We start from the raw sequence: 25,209 nt of genomic DNA on the forward strand, positions 1-25,209 counted from the left end.
TGTTTCTGATCTTATTTCTATGAGCGATTCGCAGATTCGTCCCACCCCCTATGGCTCTTGGGCATTAGTCCTTGTGTATACAAAAGGTGCCCTTAGCAATTGGCGGTGGTATATGATCTAGGGGCGGAGCCCCGGTCTCCGTGCGGAAGTTACTGTTCCTTAGTGAGCCTGCGCGACTCTCCCAGTGTCTTCCCCCGGGAGGATTCCAATCGATTCGTTCTTGCCTTGGCAGCCTTTCCTGCCAGCGGACGGCCATATTACCTGGAGTCTGGGAGAGTGAGAAGAGAAGGGACGGGCGACATCGGTTTCAGGGCCGCCCCGGGGGCCTCAAGAGCCGGAGGCAGCCCCTGAGGTGGTCCTTGATTCCGGGCCCTGCTCTTGGACCCGCGAAGGAAAGGCGGGGGTCGGCGAGGGCAAAATAAGAGGGAATGCCAAGAAAGATTGCTAGGTGGGGGAGGGGCCAGACTCGCTGCTGAGGGTGAAGGGGCGCCGCCCAGGCAGGGCTGCGGTGGTGACCATGGTAACCCCCTGTGCGCTTGTAGTGGGTGGGGTTTCGTGACGTCCCTGCGTCTATGGCAACGGTCGCCTGGCGGAAGGGGCGGGACTAGATCTTTTGTCTTGAGACCGGGGAAGCTGACATTCCAGGCTTTTGTCCTGTAGGCTCCCGCGGGCGGACACGCCGGAGAAGGTACCGGAGGCCAGGGAATGGCCGCGGTGTGGCAGCAGGTCTTAGCAGTGGACGCGAGGTAAGGACGGGTTGGACCCCATGGGAACGGAAGGTATGAGGTGCATGCGCAAGGGCGATGAGTGAGGCTAGGCGGAGAACGTGTCTTATGCGGCTGCATAGGCATGGCGGAGGTGAGTGTGTGCAGCAGCGGGGTGTGGGAGCATGCCTTTGTGAGATGGCCGGACCAGAGATGGCCGTAAAGAGCATGCTGGGAAAATACTGTCAGAAGTGAGCATGCGCAGAGAGGCCGTGTTACTACAGCCTTTGGAAGGGGGATGGAGCTCAGGCTGGTGACTTCCTGTCCCTCGTCATTGCATCCCAGAGTTCTCTTACCATCATCGCTTCCCCAGTCTACTGCATCACTCCCCAGACTAACCCTATCACCACCTGACACTGACCCCCATTGTCGCTCCACGTGAACTCCCATCACCGTAGCAGTTTGACTTCTATGTTAGACTGATTCCTGTTACTGTCTGAACTGACTCAGTCACCCCACACCGACCTCAGCAAAGCTGCAGACTCACTCCATTTTCCCTACAGTGACCTCATCACCATGCCACACTGATACCATTATTAATGCAGAATCACCTCTATCATAGCATCAGCGGGACCCCCATCACTACTCTAGCTTGATACTGATCACTGGTGCCTTCGGACCCAAATCACTGCCACACACCTCATTTTCCTTCTCTGTCCCCTGAGCTGATTGATTCCCCTTTATCCTGTGCCTGCTGCTGCCCGCTCTACCTCCTGCCTTGGCAGGTACAACGCGTACCGCACGCCAACCTTTCCACAGTTCCGGACACAATACATCCGGCGGCGCAGCCAGCTGCTGCGGGAGAATGCCAAGGCTGGGCACCCCCCAGCACTGCGTCGACAGTACCTGAGGCTGCGTGGGCAGTTGCTGGGCCAGCGTTACGGACCCCTCTCCGAGCCAGGCAGTGCTCGTGCCTATAGCAACAGCATCATACGCAGCAGCCGCACAACCCTTGACCGCATGGAGGTGAGCTTCTTGCCACACCTATGTACATTCACTCAACATACTTGTCAAGCGTTGTTTTAAGCTCTCAGCATCAGCAGAGAACAAAACGAGAATATACAAGCTAAGCCAGTAAATAGACAATAAACAGATTGATAAACAAGAAAAATAGGTCAACAAACGTAGCAAACCAGGTAAACAAGTCAGTAAACACCATGTCTGGTAGCAAGAAGTGCTAAGAAAGAAAAATAAACTAAGGGGATAAAAAAGAACTGTTATGGATGGGAGGGGCAGAAGGGAGCTATTTTTTATGGCAATTATCAGAGAAGACCTCTCTGAGGATGTGACAATTGAACTGAAACTTGAATGAAGTGGGGGACTGAGCCGAGTGGTTTTCTTGGGAAAGAGTTTAGTTTTTTGTTCGAAGAGCATTTATTGAGCATGTACAGAGTGGGGCATGGGTGGAAGCAGGATTGCTAGTGAAGAGGCCACTGCAGTAGCCTAGGAAAGCATTGATGGTGGTAGCTGTGGACATGGTAAGAAGAGATCTGGCTCTGAGTATGTTTTGAAGGCATTGGACCTCATAGGGTCTTGAGGGCTGTTTTCAGGATGCATCCACCCTGACTTCCTCTGTTCGTAGGACTTTGAAGATGATCCCCGAGCTCTGGGGGCCCGTGGGCACCGCCGTTCTGTCAGCCGTGGCTCCTACCAGCTGCAGGCACAGATGAATCGTGCTGTCTATGAGGACAGGTATGCACCAGAGGCGATGAGAAGCGAGGGGTTCATGAGGAGGAGAGGGGCCATTGGGCAGTGGCAGGCCAAACACTTGTACCTACCTCCTGTCACCCTCTACTCCTGTTGGGGCCCAGGCCTCCTGGCAGTGTGGTGCCCACGTCAGCAGCAGAGGCAAGTCGAGCCATGGCTGGGGACACATCGCTGAGCGAGAACTACGCCTTTGCTGGCATGTACCATGTTTTTGACCAGCACGTGGACGAGGCAGGTAAGCCAGTGGGTGGCGGGTCCTATCACCAAATTTTTAACCAAACTGATAGCCACCCATTGCATCCGTTTCTGTAAAGTAAAGCCTTTGGCACATCTCAGAAGAAGGAATTATGATCTATAAAGCCTTTTGCAAACTGAAAAGCTCTCTGCAAAGTGATTTGCAAAATCTTGGGTCCTCTGTATACTGTAAAGGGCCTCAAAAGCTTAACAGAGTTCTTTGAAAAGGGCTTCCTGAGTTTATGAGTTGCTTGGAAGAGTTCAAAGCCTTTGCTGAAGGTAAATCCTCTTGTAAAGGGCAGAGTGGATTACAGAGTGTTAAGGGTTTTGCAGACTGTCAACACCTTTGTAAATGTACTGTGCTTGCTAAAATGTAGGAGCTTTTTCATATTGTAGAAAACTTTTGCAATTCATAAAGTACCTGCTGTGATACAGGGAGCTTTTGACAGAGGGTCTTGTAGGGTTACAACTCCCTTTACCCATCAAGGAAAGCCCTCTGCTGAGGCCATTGTGCCTTGTGCACTGCGGCCCAGCCACAGCACACACATTGGGACCTTTTATAAACTAAAGCACTCAGTGAGTGTGCTGACTCCCACAAATGACTCCTTGGCATTGCAGTCCCAAGGGTGCGCTTCGCCAATGATGACCGGCACCGCCTAGCCTGCTGCTCACTTGATGGCAGTATCTCACTGTGCCAGCTGGTGCCTGCCCCACCCACTGTACTCCGTGTGCTGCGGGGCCACACCCGTGGTGTCTCCGACTTTGCTTGGTCTCTCTCCAATGACATCCTCGTGTCCACCTCGCTTGATGCCACCATGCGTATTTGGGCCTCTGAGGATGGCCGCTGCATCCGTGAGATCCCTGACCCTGATGGCGCTGAACTGCTCTGCTGCACCTTCCAGCCTGTCAACAACAACCTCACTGTGGTCAGACTCCAGGGGGAACCAGTCACCAAGGGCGGGAATTCTGGACTAGGAAGGTGGGGTCTTGGGCTGTTCCACAGGAATCAGTATAAGGGATACCACCTGGGGGCAGAATTGTGGGTCTAAGATCTCTTTAGTCCTATTGGTAACAGTCCTACTGTGGTCAGACTTAGAAACCGGTCAGATCTGGGATGGCCTAAGTGTGGTAGACTCCAGGGTGGGGGGAACAGTCAGCAGGTAGCTAATGAGTCTGGGGCACATACCATCTGCAGCAGTCCTACTGTTTTTCAACTGCAGGGGGCACTGGATGGGGAGCAAGACTGAGTCTGGTCTATTGGCAGCAGCCCCACTGTGGTCAGACTCAAGGACAAATTGTTCAGAGAGCGAGGAATGGAAATTAAAAATCTAACATGGCCTCGAGGGAATAAAGTACGGAGGAACTAACGAAGAGTGAGCTTACAGTTTGGGACCCTTTTAATTTCAGCAGCCCTCCTATAGTCAATGCTCCAGGAAGCAGGGGAATGCTATCCAGTTAATAGGTCTGGGACAGCCCTGTGGTGTTCAGACCACAGGGGGAATTGGCCAAGGGACAGCATTATAAGTCTGAGACCTCTTTAGTTTCATAAGCAGTTGTTCTACTCTGGTCAGATTGTAAGAGGGGCTGGTTGGGGAGGGGGATTACGGACCTCAGTCACCTTCTAGTCTATCCACTGCAGCCCCACTGTGATTAGATTCCAGTAGGGACCAGTGACCAATGGGATTATAGGCCGCTGATCTTTTTAGTCCCATTAGCAGCAGCCCCACTGTGGTCAGATTCAAGGAGGGGCTGGCTGGGAGCAGGATGATGGTGTGTGGGTCCCACCCACAGGTGGGGAATGCCAAACACAACGTTCATGTGATGAACATCTCCACGGGCAAGAAAGTGAAGGGTGGCTCCAGCAAGCTGACAGGCCGTGTCCTTGCTCTGTCCTTCGATGCTCCTGGCCGGCTGCTCTGGGCTGGCGATGACCGCGGCAGTGTTTTCTCCTTCCTCTTCGACATGGCCACAGGTAGGCAGGTAACAGGCCTGCATCCAGTTGCTCACCCCCCTGCCCTCTCAGTGCATAGTTCTCACACTTACCTTCGTCCCTTCTTCCCTTCATTGCTGCAGGGAAACTGACCAAAGCCAAGCGTCTGGTGGTGCACGAGGGTAGTCCTGTGACCAGCATCTCTGCCCGTTCTTGGGTCAGCCGTGAAGCTCGGGACCCCTCCCTTCTCATCAATGCTTGTCTCAACAAGCTGCTGCTCTACAGGTGGGTCTACCCTGTCAGAGCTCACTAGGGATGGAGATCCTACTGGGACAGAAGCCTATTGCCTCCATCCGATTATTCTCACTGAGGATTGAGGTCTGGTCTCTTAATAATAATACAGGTAATAAAGTAATAGTACTTTATTGTTGTAGTTCTTAGTTACTATTGAGTCAGTTCTAACCCGTGGCGATGCCGGATGTGCAGAGCAGAATTGCTTCATAGGCCTTTCAAGACTGTGACCTTTCAGAAGCAGATTGCCAGGCCTGTCTTCTGAGGCACCTCTGGGTGGATTGAGCACTTAACCATTTGCACCACCTAGAGACTTATAATAATAACAATAACATCAATAAGAGTACCAATGATAGTAATAACAGTAGTTAACACGTATATAGCAATTGCTGTGACCAGGCCCTGTTTGAAGCACATGCTACTTCATTTAATCCTCCCAGCAATCCTGTGAAGTAGATTCTGTTATCTGTTACCTTCATTTTACAGATGAGTAAACTGAGGTATAAAAGAGACTCATTCTTAGAGCATTGGCTCCGTGTTCTCAATCAGACCAGTGTACCTGGAGGATAGAGGCCTGTTTTCTTTCCTTTATTTTGGGGGTTTAATTTATTTTTTATTTGGTTTAATATCTCCACTCACATCTGTCATGTTACCCCAATGCAGTTTTCAGCGTAGACTGCACATTGGAATGACCTGAAGAACTTAAAGAAAATACTGCCCTGGCCCCACTCCAGGCCAATGATATCAGAAGCTCTGGGGGTGAGACTGGGCATTGATATAATTAAAAGTTCCCAAAGTGTTTCTAATGTCCAGCCAGACCTAAAAACCACTTCCCAGCTGGATGATTCTTACTTTAATATTTTATTTTTGTTCCTCTCTTTAAAGAATGTTTTATTGAGATATCTAAAAACCAGTACCAGTTGCCATCGAATTGATTCCAACTGATGGCAACCCCCTGTGTGTCAGAGTAGAACTGTGCTCCGTAGGGTTTTCAGTGGTTGATCTTTTAGATGTAGATCACCAGGCTTTTCTTCCAAGGCACTTCTGGGTAGACTGGAACTTCCAACCTTTAGGTTAGCAGTTGAGTATGTTAACTGCATCACCCAGGGATTCTGTTGATTCTAATTTATAATTTAACTATACTCTTACAAGTTTTTTGCCTAGTCCCCCATCCTCTCCTTTCTTTCCAACTTCCTCCTGCCACATCAGCCCTCCCCCTGGCACAGTAAAGCATGTAAGCAACTTGTGTCTTCTCGTATTTTGTTCTCTATCATATGATCCTAGGCATACACATATTTACACACATTATTGCTTTACGGAAACAGGTTCCTTCTGTGTCCTTTTCCACATCTCGCTTTTGTTATCAGATGACACCTTGTGGAATCCCCCGGGTCATCTGCAGGAACTTTAGTTCATTCTTTTTAATAGCTGTGTAGTATTCCACATGTCCCTGGGTGGTGCAAATGTTTAAGTGCTTAACTGCTAGCTGAAAGGGTGGTGGTTCGAATCCACCCAGAAGCGCCTTGGGAAGACAGGCCTGGTGATTTGCTTCCAAAAGGTTCATAGCCTTGAAAACTCTATCGAGCAGTTCTACCCTGAATACATGGGGGTTATATGAATCAGCATCTACCCAACAGCAACTAACAACAGTATTGCACAGTGTAGCTGTACCACAGTTTGTTCAGCCATTTCTTTCTCTGTGCCCATCTTCACACCAGGATCTTTTAGAGACCCTTAGAAAGAAAAACTAGTGAGTTAAAATGCAGAGGCTTCTCATTTGTGTCCGTAGACACCTTGTCTGAACTGTCAGTAACTCACATCAGCCATACTTTACAGGTTTATGCAGTTGTCGCCACACTAGATTCTGTGAATCTTGAAAATAACTCAGATGCAAGGTGGGCACACAGACTAGTCCACCATGGGTCCCCCTTCTGGGGCTGAGTCTGAGGCCACCCCTGACCCACTCTCTCATCTTATGCTCAGGGTGGTGGACAACGAAGGGACCCTACAGCTGAAGAGGAGCTTCCCCATTGAGCAGAGCTCACACCCCGTGCGCAGCATCTTCTGCCCCCTCATGTCCTTCCGCCAGGGGGCCTGTGTGGGTGAGTCCCACAGGGTTAGGGTGTTTGGGTGGCTGTGGAGGGGCAGGGACCAGGGCTGGTACTGATCTGGCCTCAGACATCAGGGCACCCTGATGCCCTGACATTCTGGGTCTCTCAACCCCTCGTGCCCCAGCAGCCTCATGCAGAGACTCACATCTCTAAACAACTCAGAGAACTCACGATTTGAACACAACCACCCGCCCCCGCCGCCACCTACAGCTCAGACACGTCACAACCTGAGAGACAGATCCCCAAAGAGCACAGACCCCTCACATTCTGGACACCTCCAAACCTCCAAACCACTCTGGGACCTCACACTTTAGACTAAATCTCCCGACACCTCAGAGACTTCACACCTGGGCAACCTCAATCGTTCTGATGCCCTCTCCCTCTCATCTGGGCAGTGACGGGCAGTGAGGACATGTGTGTGCACTTCTTTGATGTGGAGCGGGCAGCCAAGGCTGCCGTCAACAAGCTGCAGGGCCACAGTGCACCTGTGCTTGATGTCAGCTTCAACTGCGATGAGAGCCTGCTAGCTTCCAGTGATGCCAGCGGTATGGTCATCGTCTGGAGGCGCGAGCAGAAATAGGGTCCTTTTGGCCCTGCCACTGTCCACTTTCCCACCCCCCTCTTACCCCAGCCTGGCATTTGTAAATAAAGTTTCTGTGGTTGTGCTGATGGCTGGCTCCCAGGTGTTTTGGTGGGGGGATGATAGGAGTGGGCAGCTCTAGGACCCAAGATGGAATGGGGTTCATTTACTCATTCAGTTATTTATTTAGCAAGCATTTATTCAATGTCTACTGTGTCGTAGGCAGTAATTTAAGTGTTTTACACAGCCGTGTGTTCAGCAAACATTGAATATCTACTGTGGGTTTTGGGTACTGTGTACCAGAAACTGTTCTAGGCACCGGGGATATAGCCATGACCTAAAACTGACTGAAATCCCTGCCCTCATGGGGCTTACATTTTAGTGGAGGCAGATAGACAATAAACAAATAGATAATAGGTCAACTAAGATGTTGTGAAGAGAAATAAAACAGACAGGAGATAGATTTGCGGGGGTAGGAGGTTGGGCTCTTTTTGGGTGACGTGATCAGGGAAGGCCTTCCTGACAGGGTGAAGTTTAAACAAAGATCTGAATGAAGGAGGGAGCCATAGTCTGTGGTGAGAAGAACATTCTAGACAGAAAAGCCAAGGCACTGAGGCTGGGATGTGCCAGAGTGAACATTGTATAGGGCAGTGTGGCTGGACCAGAGTGTGGTAGTAGATGAGGTCAGAGAGGCCAGATCATGTAGGGCTTCATGGGTCATGACTGGTGAGGACTTTGGCTTTGTCTCTGAGTGAGGGATGAGTCACTGGAGGGTTTTTTGAGCAGAGGGATGGGAATTCACTTGGGTTGTAACAGGGTCCCTCTGGTTGCTGTGAAGAGAACAAGCTAGGGGGTGAGGTTGGAAGCAGGAGCATAGTCAGGACACCACTGAGTTGTACTAGGGAGGTGGCTGTGGAGGAGTTGGGGTGGGGACTGTTGGGTTGTACCACAGAGGTTTCATCATACTAGGCTGCAGGACTACTGTTTTCTCATGGAAGCCTCTTTCTGAGCTTCTGTCTCTCTGCATCAGGTTGTCTTCCACAAGCAGTGAGCAGAGGTTTGGAGTACGTGGAATGCCAAGCTGATGCAGAAATAACTGTAGGTAGGGGCTCCTGCTGTAGGGTGGAGATGATGGGGAATCTCCATCCCCAGAGAAACCCTCAGACCATCCCATCTCCTCCCATGCTTAGCCCAGGGCCAAAATTCAAGCCCTGGAATGGCTCAGAGACCAAAAAATGATATTCAGTATTTGAGAGGAGAATGTCATTAACAGCTGCCCTGAGTGAGGAGAGCTTGGGAGTATAGACAGGGAGGTAAATAACCCAAATCGCTTATCGATGACTTGTTCTGTGATCCCAAAACCAAGTTGCCAGAAGTGTCAACGAGGCTCTTGCCCCACCCACTCCCTTCACTCCAGCTCCATATGCTGTCACATCTAGACACATCAGTGGGAATTGTGGCTAACATCTTGAGACCTCAAGGGTCAGTCCACAGAGTCACAGAGACCCCCAACCCAGTCCAACATTGTTGAGCCACTGAACTAAAAACAGTAGTCTTGTGGAGGGAGGAAAATAATCTCCTGTTGGCTTGATCCACTGTTACTTGGTGGTTTGATTACTTGCAGCCAAAAGCATTTCTAACTGGTACTTCTTAGACCTTAAGGTAAACAGTGACTACATTCAGATAGCAGTGAGCTGAATTTTTTATGTGGTTAAGATGATATACGTATGTATTTGGAAATCCCCAAGACCACTGCCAGGTTCAATGATTTTGCTAGAAGACTCATAAGACTCAGCATATAATTGTATTCACAGCTATGATTAATTACAGTGAAAGAATACAGAGCAAAATCAGCAAAGGGAAGAGGCACACGGGTAGAGTCTGGGGGAACCAGCTACAAGCTTCCAAGGGTCCTCTCCCAGTTGAGTTGCACAGGATGCACTTAATTCCCCTAGCAACGAGTCGTTACAACATACGTGAAATGTCTACAGGGACACTCATTAGAGACTCAATGCCCAGAGTTTTTATTGGGGAGTGGTCACATAGGCATCCCTTGCCTGGCACATACCCAAATTCCAGAGCCCCAGAAAGAAAGCAGGCGTTCATTATACACCACATTGTTTGAATGAACGGTTTAGTAAATGGCGGGAACCCTCCTAAAATTCAATTTCCCAGATAACAGACGAGGGCCATCTCAGCAAGCAGGCCTTTCCAAGGATTGCAGTTAAGGCCTGCTATGTTAAAACTCTTTTCTGCACAGCATGCAGCACCAAATACATGCTTGATTTTAGCCAAGATCGATGGATGGGCAAGGTGATTTGGGGAAACTTCATTTTTCTATAACACTTCCTTCTTCCTACTCTTCATATTCTTTATTGAGTTTACATTCAAGATGATTGATCATGGATGTTGGACATGATTCGGGGGGTTTCCTTGTGAAATTCTGAGGTAGCAGAGTTGGCATTCTACTTTAAATTCATCTTCATGAGACTTTTCTTGACTCATGATCTAAGGGGAAATAAATAACGAAGTAAAAATTATTTTATTGATCAAACTTGAGCCTCTGTTAACTTGTCAGTCAATGCCACTGTAGTCTTGCCTCAAATCTAGGCTTCTATTCACTATTCAGTGATCATTGAAGTTTGTTTGACTTTGAACCTGTTTATTTGTTAACTACATCACCATCAAGAGCCTCTCGGGTTTGCGCTTGAAGCTGAAGCTGGGCCTTTGTTAATTATCATCCCATCAGCGTAACACTGGTCAAATCTCAAACCAGGACTTCTGCATAATGTTCTACCAGTAATTTTTTTCTCTGACCTTGAACTTGGGCTTCTGGTAATTATTTTGTGATCAGTGCCCTTTTGCTCCATTCCAACCTCAAGGACCCTCAAACCTGACCTTCATTCTGGGCCTCTGTTATCTCACAATCAGTGAATGCCCTATGGTGTCAATTCCGATCTGCACCTCTATTAACAATTGCACCATTAATGCCTGTGTGGTCCAAACTGAAGCACAGGCTACTGTTAACTACTTTACCATCATTCTCTTTGTTCTGTCCTCAAATCAGGGCACCTCTTAATGTTTCCTCCACCAATGCCTATCTATTGTAACCTCAAGCCTTGGCACTTTTAACTCTACAACCATCAGTATCCGTCTGGTCTGCCTTAAAAATGGGGGCCTCCATTAACTATTCCACTATCACTGCACCTCTGGTGTGACTTTGAACCCAGGCCTCCACTTACTACTATTCTGTATTAAAGGCCTCTCTGGTGTCAGATTAAACTCAGACCTCTGTTAATCCTTCATCCAAGAATGCCACAGTGGTCATACCTGGGCTTCTTTTTAACTATCAAACCTTCGATTCCCTGATTTGACTTTGAACTCAGGCCATTTTAACACTTAAACCATCTGTGCTCCTTTCACCTCTTCTCAAAAAAAACCTGGTCCATTATTAAGCACTACAGCATCGGTGTCCTGGTGTCTTCTCAAACCAAGCCTCTTTTATGGCTGTTTTGCCTTCACTGTCATCCTGGAAACCCTGGTGGCGTAGTGGTTAAGCGCTACAGCTGCTAACCAAAAGGTCAGCAGTTCAAATCCACCAGGTGCTCCTTGGAAACCCTGTGGGGCAGTTCTACCCTGTCCTATAGGGTTGCTATGAGTCAGAATTGACTGGATGGCAATGGGTAGTATGTAGGGTCATCCTGGTCCCTAATCAAAGTTCTTCCACCATCCTTGTTCTCTGATCTGTCTGACTCTTAACAAAGACTTGTTTACTCTTCCATATTCAAAGATCTACTGGTCTAGTTATCTAACACACACATTTGTTAACTATTCCAAAAATTTCTCCACTCCAGGCTTGTCCTCAAACCCAGTTCTTTGTTAAATATGCCACCAACTCCCTCTGTTTTGACCTCAAGCCTGATCCTCTGATAACTGTTCTGTGACCAGTGAGTGCCCTTATGGGTCTGTCCTTGAACTTGTGGAGTTATTTCTTGAAACATCAGTGTCCCTAGAGTATGAACTCAAATCCTAGCTTCTGTTAACTACTCCAGAATCTGTTCCCCCCTTGACTGACCTCAAACCCAGATATATATTCAATTTTCCCCATCCCTGCTTCTCTGGTCTGACCCTAAACCAGGGTCCCTGTTAACTACTACACTACAACGAGTGTCTCTCTAGTTTGAGTTCAAACATTGGCCAACGATTCCAGCATCAACATCTCTCTGTCTAGATATTCAAACAGACCAATTGTTAACTAATTTGATCTGAAATCTGGGTTTCTTCATTCCATAACCAATGATTTTCTGGACTCTTACTGAACCCTGTGTATTAACTCTTCTGCTATCAATGCCCTTCTCATCTGACTTTGAACCATTGTCTCTCAATTCTTTCACTATCAGTTCCCCTCTGGTGATGTTGCCTTCCATTCTGATAAGGCTCCTACTATTAATGCCCCTCTGGCCTGACCTTAAGCAAGGCCTTTGGTGAGTGATTTCACCATCAATACCCTCATCCGAGTCTGGGACCCTCCTGTTTTAGAGTACTGACCCTGGCATTTATTAACTAACCCACCATCAGTGCTCTATTTTCTGACCTTAACCTGGACCAGGTTAAGGCTTTCAACATCGATGCCATTTTGGTAAAACTTCAAACCTGGGCTTATGGTAAATATTCCACAGCCAGTGGCTTGGCCCTCTGATCTGAATTCAGATATAGGAGATGAAAACTACTGAACTTACTAGGAATTCAAAGTGGTCACTACTGGGGTAATACAGATTGCAGTCAGTATATAATGGGGGTGAGAGACCACGGTGTGAACAAAACTGTTCACAGAAATAGTGTGGATTCTAGTGGAGTCACAGACTGGGACATGGACATGCCTATGATCCATACTTCACTTAGCTCACTCTGTGACCCCAGAAGAGTCCATACCCCAGTACATATGTCTACACCCTAGTCTGTGTGACTCACAATGTCCAAATTTAGTCTTTGTGACCCTAAAAGTATCCACACTGTTGTAGGGTGAAAAAAAAATCACAAAGTTTAGTAAAGCAAAAAGAAAGTTTTATTTGGCATATATTCAAAAAGGCAAAAGTTGAGAAGCAAACAAGCATGGTGCCAGAGCCATGTCTGCCTGAATCCAAGGAAATATTACAGAATAAGCAAGAATGGGAAAATGGACAAGCATGCTGCCACAGCCATGTCTGCCTGATTCCAAAGGAAGTTAGAGAGTCGTCAGTATATATTAACATTACAAAATAGGCAAAACCATTGAAAGCTTCGCTTTTTCACAGATTGGCTAGAGACTGTGATCCTACATTTTGAGTCATCTTTCTTAACAATCACTGGTACAGATTTCCATAACCGACAGTCAGGAAGGTCTTCACTGGTCCAACAAGTTTCTATTCACTAAGCGCTAATAGAAAAAGATAAGAGTGGAAAGTCTTTTGTGTTCTGTTTTATGTGAAAGGTTCCCTAAAGATATTTTCCAAGATTATTTTAACTGTTGTCTTTATACCTCTGGGCCCAGTTGATGTGTCTTTGTGAGTCATATTCTCTATGCTCAAGGGCAGGGAATAATGATTCCAATACTATTTCCTAAATCAACTCTAGTCTGTGTGACACCAGGAGGGTCTACACTCCAGTCTGTCTGACACCAGCATTTCCAAACCCCAGTCTGCATGACCTCAGGTGGGTCCACACCCCAGCCTGTTACCCCAAGTGTGCCCACATCCCGGTATGTGTGATTCTTGGAGTGTCCAGACCCGTGTTTGTGTGAGCCCAGGAGCATTCATACACTATTCACCAAAGAGAAAAGGAATGAATAGATATTTTTTCATTTCTCCTGTTGATAATTAGGTAAATGTAGGTTCGACTATGTTTTTTTTAAAACTTAAAGGTAACCACAACTTGAATTAAAAACCAAAACTCGTTGCTTTCGTGTCGATTCCAACTCATAGCAGCCCTATAGGTCAGAGTGGAACTGCCCCATAGAGCTTCCAAGGAGCGCCTGGTGGATTTCAACTGCTGACCTTTTGGTTACCAGCTGTAGCACTTAACCAGGAGATAGAATTTCCAAACCACTTGAAAAAGAATGGGAAATAATTTCATAGCAAAAGGTAGAACACTAAGGAAACATCAAGGAAGCATAAAGAAATACCAAAAACACAAAACAAGAGGAAAGAAGTAATTTCAATCCTGACAATAAATATTAATGGATTAAATTTCACACATGAAATGACAGAGGCCCTCAGACTGAGTAAAAATGCAAAATTCAACTAAATGAGTTTCAGAGAGTTTTAAATGACAAGAACAGTAAAGATAAAAAAACAGCAGCTGCAATGCAAATTCAAGATAAAATGCGTATTCAGTTTGAAGAAGGCCTGGAATGGAAACTAAGTGATGTTATCCCAGGTCCCAAGATAAGGAAGTGGCAGAGCCCTTGTCTCAGATTGAATGCCTTTCTTCCCTTTAACCTCTTATTCACAAAGAGAATGGAATCAATTCCAAACACAAATTCCTGAGGGACAGGGTCTGTTTCCTGTTTCAGGAGCTGCAGACTGATTTCCCAGACTCAGAAAAATGCAATCTGTCTGCTATTCTCTTGGGCTTTTGGATTTTATATCCCCTCAGTTTTTCAGAACTGGGCAGAAATGTGTTCTGAAAAAAGCCAGCCCTGTGTTTTCTTGCTCTGTCTCACCTGCTTAATCTGAGGGCCAGTGAAGTCCCCACGGTCACTTCAAGCATCTTTTACTGCTCCAACTTTCTCAGGTCAGCTTTATTGACTCCTTCAACTGGTCAGATATTTACCTTCCACTGATAAACAGGGTAGGAATTCATATGATTCTCACAAATTGCTGTAATTCCTGAGGGATCAAATGTTAAAAGTTGACATTTTATTGGATTCAGGGCCTTTGCTGGATAGCAAGTGTCACAGGTGGGGTTCTCCAGAAGTAGAAACTGAGATGGAGTTTGGGGTACAAGATGTTGTTTAGGGATCAATTCCTGTGGAGGGAAGGGGGAGGAAGCAGGATTGGGCAGAGGGAAAAGATGAACTTGGAAGCAGGACCCATAAAGCCTTGGCCAACCCAGCAGGAAGCTTTCAAGGAAGTATGGCCTGTCAGGGTACCCTTGTTTGGAGAAATGGCTGGCCCTTTATGCCTAGACCTTGCTCAGTCATTGGAGATGGGCTGTCCCAGAAGAGTGTGACCTCAGGCGAGGCAGCTCTGTGCAGATGAGGTGAGCCCAGAAGGAGCTGACAGCTGGAGGCTGCCTGCTGACCACACTCCCCACAGCTGGGCAGCGAGTTCATCCTTGAAGGAGGTCTAGGTGATGCATTTCCCTGTCTACCCCTGCCAGGAAAGGCATGGGGAGAGAGGCTGTGAAAAGAAATGGACGTCCGTTGAGTAAGTAGTTGGAGAATGTGTTAGTTATCTAGTGCTACTGTAACAGAAATACTACAAGTGGATGGCTTTAACAAAGAGATATTTATTCTCTCACCAGAGGCTAGAAGGCTATAATTCAGGGTGCAAGTTCCAGGGGAAGGCTTTCTCTGTCAGCTCTGGGGGAAGGTCCTTGTCATCAATCTTCCCCTGGTTGAGGAGCTTCTCAGTGCAGGGACCTCAGGCCCAAAGGACATGCTGTTCTCCTGGCTCTTGTTTCTTGGTGGTATGAGGTCCCCCTGTCTCTCTGCTCACTTCTCTCTTTTATATCCCAAAAGAGATTGACTCAAGATACAACCTAATCTGGTAGACTGAGTTCTGCCTCATTAATATAACTGCTGCTAATCCTGCCTCATTAACATCATAGAAGTAGGATTTACAACACACAGGAAAATCACATCAGATGACAAAATGGTGGACAACCACACAATACTGGGAATCATGGCCTAGCCAAGTTGACACACATTTTTGGGGGACACAATTCAATCCATAATAGGAACCTAGGTAAAACCTGGCTTCCCATTAACTACTCAATGACATGGTCCTGGGCCAGTCACTTTGCCACTCTGTGCCTCATTTTCCTCACGACTCAGATGAGGGTTGGGAAGTGAATTCATTTATTCTCCTGACATATATTGGCTGAGTGTCTGCAGTGTGCAAGGCACTGTGCCAGGATTAACAGTGAACAAAACAGACAAAACCTCTGCCCCCAGGGAGCTGACATTCCCAAGAACCCTACAATCCATCCAGTGACAGACTCAGAGCAGAGGTCTCCCCTGGCCTTGTAGTGATTTGACACACTGTATCACCAGGGCCCCAATGAATATTCAGATTGACGATGGCTTGGAATGGAAGCTAAGGAAATAATCAGCTGGATCCATGGTAACAGGAAGGCGGGAGTCACTGTGGGCTCTTGAGCAGGAGTGCAAAGAAGTATGTATCTTTAGACAGTCTATTCCAGCAGCAGTCAGCCAAAGTGCAGGAAAGAGAAATTTTACTGCAGATCACCCTGCTCTTCATGTGGATCAAATAAGGGAAAATGGACAGCCACAGCCGGGCCATACTGCCGGGCTGCACCTGTGTCTTAGTTCTGGTTCTGGTTTGTGGCTGATAAATTATTCCTCACTGCTGGCCCAATGGTTGGGAATTTGGTATTATGATGGGACAATTTAGTGATCTCTGTAAATGAATTAGTGGATGTTGGGTGAGAGATGGCAAAGTCTCTGGTTTGTCTGTGCTTCTTGGATCTCTTGACCCATGGTTGATGTTGTAGAATTGAAGCTAGAAGCCATCTCTGTGTCCGTGTGTCTACATGTCTGTAATTCAGCAAGGCCTTTACGTCTTGTGTGTGTGACATTTTTCTATCTCCAGAGGGTATCAATACATAATTTTGTGAAGTCACTTAACTGCAAGGAGCTCTGTTCTGATTGGTTTATAGATATAAATAAGCACTTATACAAATCAAACATTCCTAAAATTCCAGGAAAATTGAGCTTCAAATATTTTAAATGGACAAAATTAAAAAAAAAACTTAGAGAAACTAATGCAGAACCTTTTTAAGAATCCAGGTTCACATAATTAAGGTAAATCTCTGGCAAATGAGGCTAGTTTAATAATTTTGGTTTAATTAAAATAATTATGCTTTCTCTGATTTATTAGTGTGAAGTATAATACAAGTGTGCATTTTATTCTACATGTCTTTTTTCCCCCTAAATTTATGCAGTTTTACTGACCAAATAAGCCACTATTAAAAAAAAAAAACATTTCTGTGGAGTTGATTCCAACTCATGGTAACCCACAGTTCTACTCTGACACACATGGGGTCATCATGAGTTGGAATCAACTGGATGGCAATTGGTTTGTTTTTTATTGTGATTGTAGTAGTAGATGTTGGCGTTTATAGTACAAGGGGGACATGAAGAAAGGTGAAGCTGGAGAAGCAGGTTAAAGGAAGGAGTTTGTATTTTGTTTGGTGTGCACTTGGGGAGACATTGAAGGGTTTTAAGTGATAACTCTGGTGATAGAGGACAGACACTTCATATCTCAGAAGCGGCTGAAACATGAACTTTTAAAAAAAATTTATTGTGCTTTAAGTGAAAGTTTACAAATCAGGTCAGTCTCTCATACAGAAATTTATATATACCTTGCTGTATACGCCTGGTTGCTCTCCCCCTAATGAGACAACACACTCCTTCCCTCCACTGTTTTTGTGTCTATTCAGCGAAACATGAACTTCTTACATGTGCAATTAATTATGAAACGGTTAAGGGCAAGTTGTGAAATTCTGTGTTTCCCAGAATTCTGTAAATAAAACATAACTCCAAATACATAAAAAATGCAGAACCACATTAATTTAAGTCTGTCTTTATAGAAAAAGAAAAGCTAAGCATAGGCTGAGTTGCTATTTCCTTAATAATAACTAGGTGCCATGAATTTGGAACATGAATCAGAGTTGTATGAAACTAGGACATCTAACATTGTATTAAGTCACATTTCACACAAGCTGAATGTATACAAATTATGTGATTGGGGTATGTTCTAAGAGTGTGTTCAGAGAAGCTCTGAAATAAGGGCACTGTGTTTATAAAAGTTATAATTCCAGTAGTCAGATTTGATTTTACTTTTGATTATGGCAGACTGCAAACATACACAAAAGTGTAGAAAACAGTAGAGTGAACATTATGTACCCATCACTCGACCATCAATTCATGGCCAATCTTATTTCATCTGTACCCCAGATTGTTTTGAAACAAATCTCTGACATCATATTACTTCAGTCATTGGGATCATCTTCAAGTTGCCTTCGGAATCCTTTTTCTTTCTTTCATTACAAAAAGGTATTTCTTTCTGAGGATCCATGTTTGTTCTATAAGCCCATATGACTTGTGGTTTTATCACAATTTCCTCTTGATGGCAGTGTTGCACCAGAAATGTCCAAAAACTCACCCCCCCGCCCCCACCACCATTCTCTCCTTCCGCCCTTCATGTCTGAAAAAAATGCCACTGAGCCCTGAAGTTTCCTGGGAAACAGGTTGCCTGCCGCGCAGTGGTTAGGCAATTGGCTGCTAACCAAAAGGTTTAAAGTTCGAATCCACCAGCCGCTCCTTGGTGTTACCGCAAATTGTGGGTTCGAGCCGCTTGCCTCAAAGCTAATACTGAGACAGGAGGAGGTAAGCAGTAAGAGGGCTTTATTGAATACTGGTATTCAAGAGACCCGGAGACAGAGGGGGTTAAATTCTTCTCAAATTCTGTCTGCCCTGAAGGGTTGATGGGAGGGTTTTATATGGGAAAGGTCAGGGTTACCTAATGTTTTGAGCACGTAGTCCACAGATGGTCTTATACATCACAAAACAACTACAAAAACTCTTTATTAAACTAAAGATAAACATGTCAGGCATCTGGACTCTAATCACCATATTTGTAACAGGCGGAAAAACTCTCCTAAGAATCTCTCGGCTAATGGAGCTGTTTCGCCAAGTCCACTGTGGCTGAGATAGGGAGCAAGAGAGAAAGCCTTCCTGTCGGTTTGTAGGCTGAAGGCCATTTCTCAAGAGAACAAAGAAAGAAGAAAAGAGACCAAGGCCACAGGAGCTGAGAGAGCTCCACACCCCTTTGGAAGAGACCGGTGTAGCTGGTGAAAAAAAAATGTTTAGAGATTACTTAGAGCATCATTATGGCGTTAGTCATGTCAAGCTCTCAATCACCTATTTTGAATAGGGGAAAACATGTTGTAAGGTATTAGGGTGTTTGTTATGTTTAAGAGTGGAAGAGGCTGCTCAGCTATATTTTGAACAGAGCCTGCACCATTTTCTAAGGACTAAACTATATGGGGCAGTTCTACTCTGTCTTATAGGGTCGCTACGAGTCGGAATCGACTCGACGGCACTGCGTTGTGGGGTTTTTTTAGAGATTAATCACAGTTTATACAGCTATACTAAAACAAATGAGAATATATTTTCTCTATTAAAACACTAAAAAAAATACATTTTTGCTACTTTATTGGAAGCCGTATGGGGCAATTCTACTCTGTCCTATGGGTCACTACGAGTCGGAAATCTATTCAACTGCAATGGGTAAGGAACTCTGGTAGAGTAGTGGTTAAGCGCCTGGCTGCCAACGCAGAGGTTGGTGGTTCAAATGCAGCAATCACTCTGTGGGAGAAAGATGTGGCAGCCTGCTCCCGTAAAGATTACAGCCTTGGAAACCCTACGGGGCAGTTCTATTCTGTCCTATAGGGTCTCCACGGCAACAGTAGAGCCGGGTTTGCAGGAAACCTGCTCACTGCTGCTGCAGTTCTTTCCTCTTTGAATCTGAAATCCATCTGACACCTAAACTGCAAAGTTTCGTCAGACATCTTTTCTAAAAATTCCATTTCTACTGCACCTAGGCTTTGTAAGTCAGCTCTAGTTCACCCCACATTAGATTCCCTGCATTCTCCCATGTTGTCAAGTTGTCAGTTGAGGAGGCAAGTCTCAGGGATGCAGGCCTCTAAGGGAACCAGGACTGTTGGACGCCAAAGGCATGGTAGACAGCATCTCTTGCTACCGAGCCATGAGGTCTGTCATGGATTAAATTGTGTCCCCCAAAAATATGTGTCAACTTTGTTAGGCTATGATTCCCAGTATTGTGTGGTTGTCCTCCATTTTGTGATTTTCCTATGTGTTATAAATCATAATCTCTGCCTGTGGTTAAAGAGGATTAGGGTGGAACGTAACATCCTTGCTCAGGTTACATCCCTGATCGAATGTAAAGGGAGTTTTCCTGGGGTGTGGCCTGTACCACCTTTTATCTTACAAGAGATGAAAAGAATGGGAAGCAAGCAGAGTTGGGGACCTCATACCAACAAGAAAGCAGCACCAGGAGCAGAGCACGTCCTTTGGACATGGGGTCCCTGAGCCTGAGAAGCTCTTCGACCAGGGGAAGATTGATGACAAGGACCTTCCTCCAGAGTCGACAGGGGAAGCCTTCCTCTGGAGCTGACCCCCTGAATTTGGACTTGAGAGTCTACTAGACTGAGAGAATAAATTTCTCTTTGTTAAAGCCATCTACTTGTGTTATTTCTGTTATAGCAGTACTAGATAACCAAGACAAGGTCCTTGGCCTCACGCCCCTTCCAGGCTCGCGGGGTGTCCTCCTACATTTGTGGACCCAGATACTAAGCTGTTGTTGTTGTTAGGTACTGTTGAGTTGGTTCTGACTCATAGCGACCCTATAGGACACAGTAGAACTTCCCCATAGGAGTTCCAAGGAGTGATTGGTGAATTTGAACTGCCGACCTTTTGGTTAGCAGCCGAGCTCTTAACCACTACACCACCAGGGCTCCAGATACTAAGCTAATGGTTCTCAAAGTGTGGTCCCTGGACCACATATCACATCACAAGAGTGATCTCCCAGCATCAGCATCAGCATCACCGGGAACTTGTTAGAAATCCAAATTCTCAGACCCCACTCACTGAATCAGAAACTCTGGGGATAAGTCCCAGAATCTGTGTTTTCACAGGCCGCTTTTTTTTTTTTTTTTAGGTTGTATCTTTTTTGTGTGTGTTTGTGCTTTAGGTAAAGTTTACAGAGCAAATTAGTTTCTCATTAATTAATACACATTGTTCTGTGACATTGGTTGCCAACCCCACGATGTGTCAACACTCTCCCTTCTCAACCTTGGGTTCCCCATTTCCATTCTTTCAGTTTTCCTGTCCCTTTCTGCCTTCTTGTCCTTGCCCCTGTGCTGATGTGCCCATTTAGTCTCGTATACATGGTTGAACTACATGAAATAGTGTTTGTTTTACAGGCCTATCTAATCTTTGGCTGAAGGGTGAACCTCAGGAATGACTTCAGTACTGAGTTAAAAGGGTGTCTGGGGTTCATACTCTTGGGGTTTCTCCAGTCTCTGTCAGACCAGTAAGTCTGGTCTTTTTTGTGAGTTAGAATTTTGTTCTACATTTTTCTCCAGCTCTGTCTGGGACCCTCTATTGTGATTCCTGTCAGAGCAGTCAGTGGTGGTAGCTGGGCACAATCTAGTTGTACTAGACTCAATCTGGTGGAGGCTGTGGTAGTTGTGGTCCACTAGTCCTTTGGACTAATCTTTCCCTTGTGGTTTTTGGTTTTCTTCATTCTCCCTTGCTCCAGACAAGGTAGGACCAGTAGCTTTTTACAATTCTCTTTTTAGCGCTGCATTTTTGAGATTTCACTGCCATCTGTCTAGATATAAATTTTGTTTTATGTATAGCTCAGCACTGGAAATCTGGAGAAAGCACTATGCCAAGGGAACGACAAATGCCACAACTAGTGGGGCGGATGTTTGAAGGAGGGGTTCAAGAGATTCAAAGAAGTGGGCATGCTGGAGTGGGCATGCTGTGTGAAGTGGAAAACCTACTAGATGACTGTGTTCCATGGGAGGGCCCAGGGAACACTTGTTTACCAAAGCAATTAGGAGTGCCCTGAGGAGGGCCCAGCATCACCAAGAGGATCAGTGGGAGAAGTCGTTGCAGAGCTGGTTTGGGAGCTGCTGAGGGGAGCCAGTAGATGGGCCATGGAGTCAGCCTGGGATGCTCCACTCATCCTACAGGCTGGCCAGTATGAAGCACACTAGGTGGGTTCAACATCCACAGAAACTTTTACTCTTATTCTTTCTCAAAAATAAGCATTTCTTTATCACAAAATCAACAGCACACAAAAACTCAAAGGGAAATAAATGGAAGAAAAGACAAGGTATCAATATCTTTAATACATAAAAAGTTCTTACACCCCCCCCCAAAAAAAAACCACTCAAATTTTAAAAATAGGCAAAGAATGACAAATTGCATATTACAGAAAACCCACAAGTGGCCAAAACACATATGAAAGCATATTTAACACCTGACTGATAATCAAAGAAGTGCTATTTGTCTGTAAGGTCTTCCTTGAGCCTCCCCAACCAGACGGACAAGCCACTTCTTGCTCCAAGCTCTCGCAGCACTCTGTGGGTATCAGACTGATTTCTGAGGGTATGTTTACACCTACATCTCCCTGAGCTTTTATTCAGGACAAGAATCATATCTTTGATTTTTAAATATTATTGTACAGTAAAATTGACTTTTTTTCTTCTAGCGTACAGTTCTATGAATTTTAGCACATATAGATTTGTGTAAGCACCACCACACTCAGGATACTGAGCAGTTCCATCACCCCAAATAACTCCTACGCACCATCCCTTTATAGCTATACCCCTTCCCTCCACCTCTACCTGCCAACAATCAATGATCTGTCTTCCATCACTATAACTTTGTCTTTTCAAGAATGTCACATAAATGGAATCATACAGCATATAATCTTTTTAGACAGGCTTCTTTCACTCAGCATAATTACACTGAAACTCATCCAAGTTGTGGCATGTTATCAATAGTTTGATCCTTTTTATTGCTGAGTAGTATTCCATGGTATGGCTGTACCAAAGTTTATCCATTTAAATACTGATGGATATTTGGATTGCTTACAGTTTGGGAAAATTATGAATAGAGCTTCTATAAACATTTATATACAGTTTTTTATGTGATTGTAAGTTTTCATTTCTCTATGGTAAATTAGCAGGAGTGGAATTGCTGGGTCACAAGGTTATAAGAAACTGCCAAACCATTTTCTGGTGTGGCTGTACCATTTTGTTTCTCACCAGCATGTATGAGAGTTCCAATTAATCTGTGCCCTCACCAATACTTGATATTGTCAGTGTTATTTTAACCATTCTAATATGTGTGTAAGGTCCCTACTTGGCACAAACGGTTTGTGCTCAAGTGCTAATCTAAAGATTTGCAGTATGAACCCACCAAGCAGCACCGTGTAAGAAAAGGCCTGACAACCTGCTTCTCTTAATATTACAGCCAAGAAAACCCTATGGAGCAGTTCCACTCTGTAACACATGAGGTTACCATGAGGCGGAATCAACTCCACAGCAACTAACGACAACATGTTTGTATCCCATAGTGATTTTAATCTTCATTTCCCTAATGGCTAATAATTTGAACATCTTTTTAAGTGCTTCTTTGCAATCCTTATATTCTCTTTGGTGAAGTGTCTAATGTGATGCAGGCAGAGGCTTCAGAAGTGCTGACACATTGGGTCTTGCCCTTGGCAATCCTGAACCTCGGCTAGCCTCCTGGAGAAGAGGTGAGTCATCCCAGCAGAAGCCCTCTCAGGCTCACCAGTCTTCCAACTACCAGACATGTAAGTGAGGCCATCTTGTACCCTCCAGGTACTCTGGATCAGACCAGAAGAACCATCAAGCTGACCCACAGAATCATAAGAAATAACCGATGTTTATCATTTAAGCCACTAAGTTTTGGGGTTGTTTGTCATGCAGCAAAAGCCAATTAATACACAATTCTTTTTTTTTTATTTTTTAGCCACTATTGAGTCGGGCCTGACTCATCATGACCCCATGCACAACAGGATTGGACCACTGTGACCCATAGGGTTTTCATTGGCTGATTTTTTTCTTTTTTTATTTTATTTTAGATGAAGGTTTACAGAGCAAAACAGTTTCTCATTAAACAATTAATACACATATTGTTTTGTGACATTGGTTGCCAACCCCATGACATGTCAACACTCTCCCCTTCTCGACCTTGGGTTCCCTATTACCTGCTTTCCTGTCCCCTCCTGCCTTCTGATCCTTGACCCTGGGCTGCTGTGCCCACTTAGTCTTGTTTTGTTTTATGGGCCTGTCTAGTCTTTGGCTGAAGGGTGAAACTCAGGAGTGACTTCAGTACTGAGTTAATAGAGTGTCTGGGGGCCATAGCCTCGGGGTTTCTCAAGTCTGTCAGACCAGAAATCTGTTCTTTTTTTGTGAGTTAGAATTTTGTTCTACATTTTTCTCCAGCTCTGTTTGGGACCCTCTATTGTGATCCCTGTCAGAGCAGTCAGTGGTGGTAGCGGGGCACCATCTGGTTGTGCTGGACTCAGTCTGGTGGAGGCTGTGGTAGTTGTGGTCCTTTAGTCCTTTGGACTGGTCTTTCCATTGTGTCTTTGGATTTCTTTCTCCCTTGCTCCAGACGGGGTGAGACCAGTGGAGTATCTTAGATGGCCACTCACAAGACACTACTCACCAAAGTAGAATGTAGAACCTTTTCGTTATAAACTATGTTATGCCAATTGAGCTAGATGTTCCCTGAGACCATGGTCCCCACAGCCCTCAGCCCAGCAATTTGGTCCCCCAGGGAATTTGGATGTGTCTATGGAGCTTCCATGACCTTGCCTTGGACAAGTTGTGCTGATTTCCCCTGTATTGTGTGTTGCCCTTCCTTTCACCGAAGTTGACACTTGTCTACTATCTAGTTAGTGAATTCCACTCCCCCTCTCTCCCCACCCTTGTAACCACCAAATAATGCTTTCTTCCATGTTTAAACCTTTTCTTGAGTTATTATAACAATGGTCTCATATTTGTCTTTTTGCGACTGACTGATTTTACTCAGCATAATGCCCTCCAGAGTCATCCATGTTGTGAGATGTTTCAAAGATTCATCATTGTTCTTTATCATTGCGTAGTATTCTATTGTGTGTATATACCATAGTTTGTTTATCCATTCATCTGTTGATGGGTACCTAGGTTGTTTCCACCTTTTTGCTATTGTGAACGGTGCTGCAGTGAACATGGGTGTGCATATGTCTAGTTGTGTGACAGCTCTTATTTATCTAGGGTATATTCCTAGGAGTGCAATTGCTGGATCATATGGTATTTCTATTTCTAGCATTTTAAGGAAGCACCGTATCATTTTCCAAAATGGTTGCACCATTTTGCATTCCCACCATCAGTGCATAAGAGTTCCAATCTCTAATACCAAAAAAAAAAAAAAAACCAAAACCAAACCCATTGCCACTGAGTCAATTCTGACTCATAGTGACCCTATAGGACAGAGTAGAACTGCCCCATAGGGTTTCCAAGGATTCGAACTGCCAACTTTTGCTTAGCAGACGTAGCTCTTCACCACTATGCCACCAGGGTTTCCAATCTCTAATACAAAATTCTTAAAATCATTTCTATAAATACAAACATAAAAATGGTAAAAGACATTTTTAAGTAACTGTTTACTATCATTCAAACATCATCAAGAAACCGTGTGGCATAGAGTTTCTTACTTGGAGTGGAGAAACAGCTGTCATTAGTTTCAGTGACAAGGCA

At 45.3% G+C, this 25,209-nt stretch overlaps 1 protein-coding gene across 5 annotated transcripts; it reads left to right on the forward strand.

Annotated features, from left to right (window-relative positions):
- The first annotated feature begins 179 nt into the window (after positions 1 to 179).
- Positions 180 to 7,706, forward strand: WDR13 (WD repeat domain 13). 5 transcript variants are annotated; one of them, XM_010597710.3, is made up of 10 exons: positions 180 to 448; positions 661 to 746; positions 1,490 to 1,730; positions 2,347 to 2,456; positions 2,576 to 2,706; positions 3,324 to 3,631; positions 4,497 to 4,677; positions 4,779 to 4,920; positions 6,910 to 7,028; positions 7,162 to 7,545. In XM_010597710.3, the coding sequence occupies exons 2-10, from the start codon at positions 706 to 708 to the stop codon at positions 7,188 to 7,190; spliced, it is 1,302 nt and encodes a 433-aa protein (XP_010596012.1). In that variant the 5' UTR covers positions 180 to 448; positions 661 to 705; the 3' UTR covers positions 7,191 to 7,545. The 5 variants fall into 5 exon arrangements, with proteins under 5 accessions (XP_010596012.1, XP_010596013.1, XP_003418088.1 ...); XM_010597711.3 differs by having other exon boundaries at positions 7,165 to 7,545; XM_003418040.4 differs by having other exon boundaries at positions 181 to 448; positions 7,433 to 7,706.
- The last annotated feature ends 17,503 nt before the right edge of the window (positions 7,707 to 25,209 follow it).

The sequence above is a fragment of the Loxodonta africana genome, chromosome X (assembly GCF_030014295.1).
Source record: "Loxodonta africana isolate mLoxAfr1 chromosome X, mLoxAfr1.hap2, whole genome shotgun sequence".
NCBI classification, from domain to species: Eukaryota; Metazoa; Chordata; class Mammalia; order Proboscidea; family Elephantidae; genus Loxodonta; species Loxodonta africana.

Bases quoted from the DNA above. Each gene is read 5' to 3' on its own strand.
- WDR13 (XM_003418040.4), top strand. From the start codon at position 706: ATGGCCGCGGTGTGGCAGCAGGTCTTAGCAGTGGACGCGAG. The intron at 3,632-4,496 runs GTCAGACTCCAG...TCCCACCCACAG, and splicing joins TCAACAACAACCTCACTGTG to GTGGGGAATGCCAAACACAA. The intron at 4,921-6,909 runs GTGGGTCTACCC...TCTTATGCTCAG, and splicing joins AACAAGCTGCTGCTCTACAG to GGTGGTGGACAACGAAGGGA.